Source organism: Crocuta crocuta, unplaced genomic scaffold, assembly GCF_008692635.1.
Source record: "Crocuta crocuta isolate KB4526 unplaced genomic scaffold, BGI_CrCroc_1.0 scaffold217, whole genome shotgun sequence".
NCBI classification, from domain to species: domain Eukaryota; kingdom Metazoa; phylum Chordata; class Mammalia; order Carnivora; family Hyaenidae; genus Crocuta; species Crocuta crocuta.
Genome location: NW_027532208.1, coordinates 2266721 through 2272594, shown reverse-complemented (window position 1 = coordinate 2272594; position 5874 = coordinate 2266721). Strand labels below are relative to the sequence as shown.

At 56.4% G+C, this 5874-nt stretch overlaps 1 protein-coding gene across 1 annotated transcript in view; it reads left to right on the top strand.

The window, feature by feature from the left end:
• The first annotated feature begins 4346 nt into the window (after positions 1-4346).
• The window catches only part of MLXIPL (MLX interacting protein like), an 18724-nt gene continuing 17196 nt past the window's right edge, over positions 4347-5874 (top strand). Inside the window, 2 exon segments of the mRNA XM_077777896.1 lie at positions 4347-4554; positions 4556-4606. Coding sequence (XP_077634022.1) covers positions 4358-4554; positions 4556-4606 — 248 coding nt within the window. The 5' untranslated portion in view covers positions 4347-4357.

Sequence of the window (5874 nt, the reverse complement as noted above, 5' to 3'; positions counted from 1 at the left end):
TTGTTGCACATATACACCCATCTGTGGAATTGCTGGGTTATCAGGGAGGTGGATGTTCAGCCCTAGTAGGTGCTGACAAATAGTTTTCCGAAGTGATTGTGCCAAGTTACCCTGGCAGCGGCAGGGATGGAATTCTCCTGGCACCACGTCCCCCCAAACGATTGCTCCTCCTTCTAATTTGAGAACGTACATTCTTGGGGGCAGGCTGACATCGGATTGCCTGCGTTTGAATCTCAGCTCTCTTTGTACCTTGTGACCTTTGGCGAACCCTGTTTCTTTGTCTACAAGATGAGTTGAAAATCACGGAGCTGTTATGAACATTCCATGGGTGGGTTAGGTTAGGTGCAGCATTAGCCATGTATCGGTAATTCTCACAACAGTACTCTGAATCACCTCCCGGAGCCTCAGTTTCCCCTTCTGTAAAATGTAACACATCCAGACACGTGCACAGTGGTGAGGACTACCAGGAAATGGAATGATATATAAAAGTGCCTAATTTTACTGAGATATAATACACTTACTATAAAATTCATCCTTTTCCAGTGTCATTTAGCATATTCACAAAGTTGTGCAACTATCCCCACTGTCTCATTCTAGAACATTTTCATCATCCCCAAAGTGAAACCCAATACCCATCAGCAGCCATTCTAATTGCCCACACCCAACTATTCCCAGCCCCTGGCAGCTACTAATCTACTTTCCATCTCTATGGATATAACAAGTGCCACATCTTTGCATTTCTGTTTTTTTTTTTTAAGTTTATTTATTTATTTTGAGAGCGACAGAGACAGCGCAAGCAGGGGAGGGGCGGGGAGAGAAGGAGAGAGAATCCCAAGCAGGCTCCACACTGCCAGCGCAAAGCCAGATACGAGGCTCAAACTCACGAAACTGTGAGATCATGACCTGAGCCGAAACCAAGAGTCAGATGCTCAACCGACGGAGCCACCCTGGTGCCCCTCTGTAATTTTTTAATTTTCGCAAAAGTGAAATACTAGCACTGGGATAGGACCATAATACACACTTCGTAAATGGTGTGTGTGTGTGTGTGTGTGTGTGTAGATGGATGGATAGGTAGAACACACGTAGTAGACAGAGTTTAAACTCAATTCATTCAACAAAAACCCATTTGGACATTCGCACTTGGAGGAAAATGGTCTGTGGAGAGGAGGAAGATGGGATTCTCGCTTTCAGGCACTTCGCCATCTAGTGGGATAGGGAGGAATGTGCACCCCTCGCTGTGACTGCAGAGCGGAACGCAGTTAAAAGTTTTATTGGAACAAGAGCCGTGGATGGGAACTCCGGGAAGATGTTGGAGGGGGAGGTGGCACTTCTAGTTTGGGTGAGCTTTCCCGACCAGGAGGGAAGCGAGGGATCCTGAGAACGAAGGCTGGGACACAGGGTGGGTGTGGTGTCAAGCAGGATGGCTGGGCCAGCTAGGGCCGCACACCCCAACCCGGACCTGGTCCTGCGCCTCCGTGGGCTGTAAACAAGACTTGGCCGCAGAGAGAGGGTGTAAACACAGGGCAGTGGGTAACAGGGGCCAGATCGGAAAGAGAGCAAAGGGGTGAGCCAGGCCAGCTTGCACAAGCCTGCACTGTCATCCGGGCAAGGGCACCCTGAACCAGCTGTGCCCACGCCCTGGCCTGCCAGGGCCCCGATGGGGGGTCCTATCCCAGCTGCCCGTAGCTAGAATCATATTTAAGAGGAGATAAGTGGCATCCTCATGAGTGAAGGAGCTTGGACTTCAGAGTCAGACCTGGCTCTGCCCTTTCTCACGGCGGGACCTTGAGCAAGTGCCTCACTCCCTGAGCCTGTTTCTTCAGCTGTAAAATGGAGGTAATATTACCTACTTCAGGATGGTTAGGGGTGATGATGAGGGGGGCAGACAAGACAGATGAAGCATGCATTCCAGGCCCCAGCGAGCTTGTAGCATTTAAACTTTTTCTTTTCTTTTTGAAAAAAAAATAGAAATGGATTTTTTTTTCTAATCGAAGATGTCCTCATGAAGAAGTCAGGATTTATGAACTTCCTTGCATTTATTGTACAAATACTGTTGTTCTGTTTTGAATTACACAGAGAGGGGTTGCCTTTTCAGTACTTAGCCCTCCAGAGGTATTATCAGGCCCTGAGGAGGGCAAGAACGGGGTGCAGAGAGCCAGGTGATGGCTGGGGAAAGAGAGGGTAATGGGGTGAGACTGATAATTCACCCTACTGAGACTCAACTCATGAGAAAATCTTTTGAACCACAGGGGACAATTCTGAGATTTTCTCCTGGGGACAGGCGGCCCGCGGGAGCGGGGTGGGGAGAGGAGTGCTCCTGATGGGACAGACTTAGAACCTAGGGTGTTACGGAACCCTAAGCAATCACTGAATTCAACTTCCTGAGTTGACAAAGACAGAGAGAGAGAGAGACTGAGACAGAGCGCCAGAAAGACAGAGATTTGCCCAGGGGCATTCGTGCAATTGGTGGCAGAGGGAGGATCAATTCAGATCTCTGCCTAAGGCAGGGTCCCCGGAGCTAGGGGGCGCCAAGGGAAAAGACGCCCTGCTTTCTACCCCTGCTCCCCAAAGTGGCCACGGCGTCCTCTTAGTGCCATGCCCTTCTCCAGGCGTTCCCAAGCCCCTGCATGCCCAGTGTGGGGGTTCAGACACCCAAGGAACAGTCAGGGGCAGAGCCAGACAGGCATATAAGTAGCACATAAGTAGTGACCCTGTCAGGCTCCGTGTCCAGGATCCCAAAAGCACCGCTTAGGAGTGGCTCTCTCTCCAGAGGAGGCAGACCGAGGTGGGCACCTGAGGCCCCAGAGTTTGGCCTTCAGGTGAGCAGAGAGAATGCACCCCCTGCAGAGAGAGGCACCTGGGGCTCCAGGGAGGGAAAGCCGACTGGCAGGGACAGAGGGTACCTGGCCAAGGGACATCAGGTGGGTGGGTGGAGAGGTGGGACTGTGAGCAGCCTCGGCGATCATTTCAGTGCCTCAGGTGACCACAGGGGCCCTCAAGGCATTGCCATGTGATTGCAGGAGCTGCGTGACCCTACCAGGGGAGGGAAGAAAACACTCTGGGAGAACCTTCTCCAAGCTTCCAGCCCCCTCTTTCTCTCCTGTGACCACACAGAGGCCACGCCTTCCACAAAACCAAGGGAGGTTAATTAGCATTGGCCTCTAGCCCTCCCCTCCCCCACCAGAGATAGCCCTGGATGGGAAGTCTGGAATTCTAGACTAGGTTCCATTCCGGGCCCTGTGTAGATACTCGGGTGTGTTTCCACTCTTGTAGACTCTGGTGACGTGCTCTGAGGTGGGGCAAGAATCCCACCTCTGAGGATTGTTAAAGGTGGCAGCCGGGTGACGGTGTGAGTGCTCTAGACCAAACAGCCAAGTTCGTGTTCTCAGGGTGAGAAGAGAGACCCCAGAAACAGGAACATGAGCTGGACCCCAGGGCAGCAAGAGGGAGGACCCAGTGCACTTGCCCTGGGGATGTCAGGGGAAGGTGACCAAGACTCCACCTGGCCATTCGTCACCCATCACCACTCATGGATTCACACTCATGTAACCCTCCAGGGCCTCTGCGCGGATGTAGTGATGATCATAATGGCAACTGGGGGTGCTGAGACTTTCTCGGGGGCCAGGCCACACAACACTTCTGAGAGGTGTGTGTGTCCAGCTGTGTGCAGGACCGAGAGAGGGTGAATGTGAGCCTGAAGACCAGGGACGGAGGGGAGGAAGGGGTGTAGTTAGCTGAGGGGCTTCACAGGAGGGCGCTCCTGGAAGCAAGGAATCCCAGGGACTGACTGAGGCTCTCAGGCTCAGGAGTGAATATTAAGTCAAACCTTTTTTTTTTTTTTTTTGAGAGCGCGCGAGCGCACAAGCACAAATAGGGTAGAGGGAGAGAGAATTCCAAGCAGGCTCTGCACTCGTTAGTGCAGAGACGGACGTGGGGCTCGAACTCGCCCGAACCACGAGATCATGACCCAAGCCAAGATCAGGAGCTGAGCGGACATCAAGAATAGGTTGTTCAACCGACTGAGCCAACCAGGCGCCCCAGTACTCAACTCTTCTTGAGGCCCCTTTTGGGCAAGGTAGGGGCACCATGTAAGGAAAGGCGGGAGCGGAGTTAGGGACCTCTTCCTCTTGCAAACTCCAGACCCGCAGTAGCTTCGCCCGCGCTCCGGCTTAGCATATTGATTATGCTAATTTAAGCCCAGTCCCTCCTCTCCCGCGCGCTGAGGCCTCAAGGCCCCGCCCCCTCGAACGACCTATGGCTATGGATGGGGCGGGGTTATGTTAATGAGGCCAATCGGGCCACACTGGCCGAGCCAGCAGCTCCATCGCGCCCGGGCGAGGCGGCGGCGACGAAAGCCATGGCTGGGGCGTTGGCGGGTCTGGCCGCGGGCTTGCACTGCCCGCGGGTCGTCCCCAGCCAAGACTCGGACTCAGACACAGACTCGGAGGACCCGAGTAACCGGCGCAGCGCGGGCGGGCTGCTCCGCTCGCAGGTCATCCACAGCGGTCACTTCATGGTGTCGTCGCCGCACAGCGACTCGCTGACCCGGCGGCGCNATCCACCCCACACTCACCCGCCTCTTCGAGTGCATGAGCCTGGCCTACAGGTGAGGGAGGCTCCGGGGCCCGGCCGCCTCGGCCCTCTGTGGCGGCGCCACGCGCTGGGGCCCCGGACACCCCACCCGGCCCCAAACTTTGGTCCCTGACTGCTCTCGGAGAGTCCGACCACATCCTGGACACCTTTCTCCCCCAACCCCGAGCGTCCTCTGCCCCTGGCCCTGCCTCCAGATTCCCATGGCTCACCACTTTCACTCCCCCCTCAGGGCGCGGACCTCCTGACCTCCACCTCCACCCACCAAAGGCCCCTCTCCCCGTCCTGACTCCTCTGCCCCCAGAGAAATGCCAGGGCATCCCCTCGCGCTCCCAGAACCCTAAGCTATCCCCACCCTCCACTCTGGGGGCTACTCCACCCGACCACCTCGGCCCTCTGCTACCTCCCCAGTACCTCCGGCTCAGACCTATTTCATCCCTGCACCCTGGCGATACTCCTCACTCCCGTGATTGTCCCGATTTATAGCCAACGTCTTTTGAAACCCAGTCTCTCGTCCTCCCTGCACCTCCCAATTGCTGGGACACCTGTTCTTGACTTGCTAGTCGAGGGTGGAGGGAGAAGGGTGCCCGCGCGGGCCCAGGGAGGTGGGGGCACAGCTGGCTGAGTTTCCCAGCGGGCACCCAGCAGGGGGTGCTGTACGCCGCGCGCCGCTGGTGCCCGGGAGGCCTGGGTTCGCCTACCCCGGTCGCAGAGCGAGGCCGAGCGCCTAGCGCTGCCTGGGACCCCTGTTACACGTGTCGGGGCGGGGGGAGCTCGCGGACCGCGCCCGGCCCGGGCTCCACGCCTGCGTCCCAGGAGAGGGCGCGAACCCGGGTTCTGGCCCGTTGCCCTGGAGCAAAGTTCCCAGGAGCAGAGGGGCCAGGATAAATTATCAACAGAAAACCATAGAGCTGAAGGGGGATCGGCCAGCCTTGATCTTTTCTCTGTGCAAATATTCCTCTTCCTCAGCGGCGCCTCCTCCCCTTCTGAGAACCGCGGAATACAGAACGGCCCTTGAGTCTCTCTGATCCCGAGCCGGAGCTGGGGTGGGGACTGCGGGGGTGTTGCCCACCCCCAACTGCGGCAGCCCAGCCGCGACCCCATTGGCTGCAGGAGATGTAACCTTGGCCCACATGCTCTGGCCCCGGGCCCAGGTCATGTTGCAACCTGATCGTCCAGGGCGCCCGACCGATGTGGAAAGTTCAAATTCCCGTCCCTTTCTTCCCTTCCCCCGCCTCCTAGGACATCACGGGACCGGCTGGGACAGGGCATCTAAGGACTGGG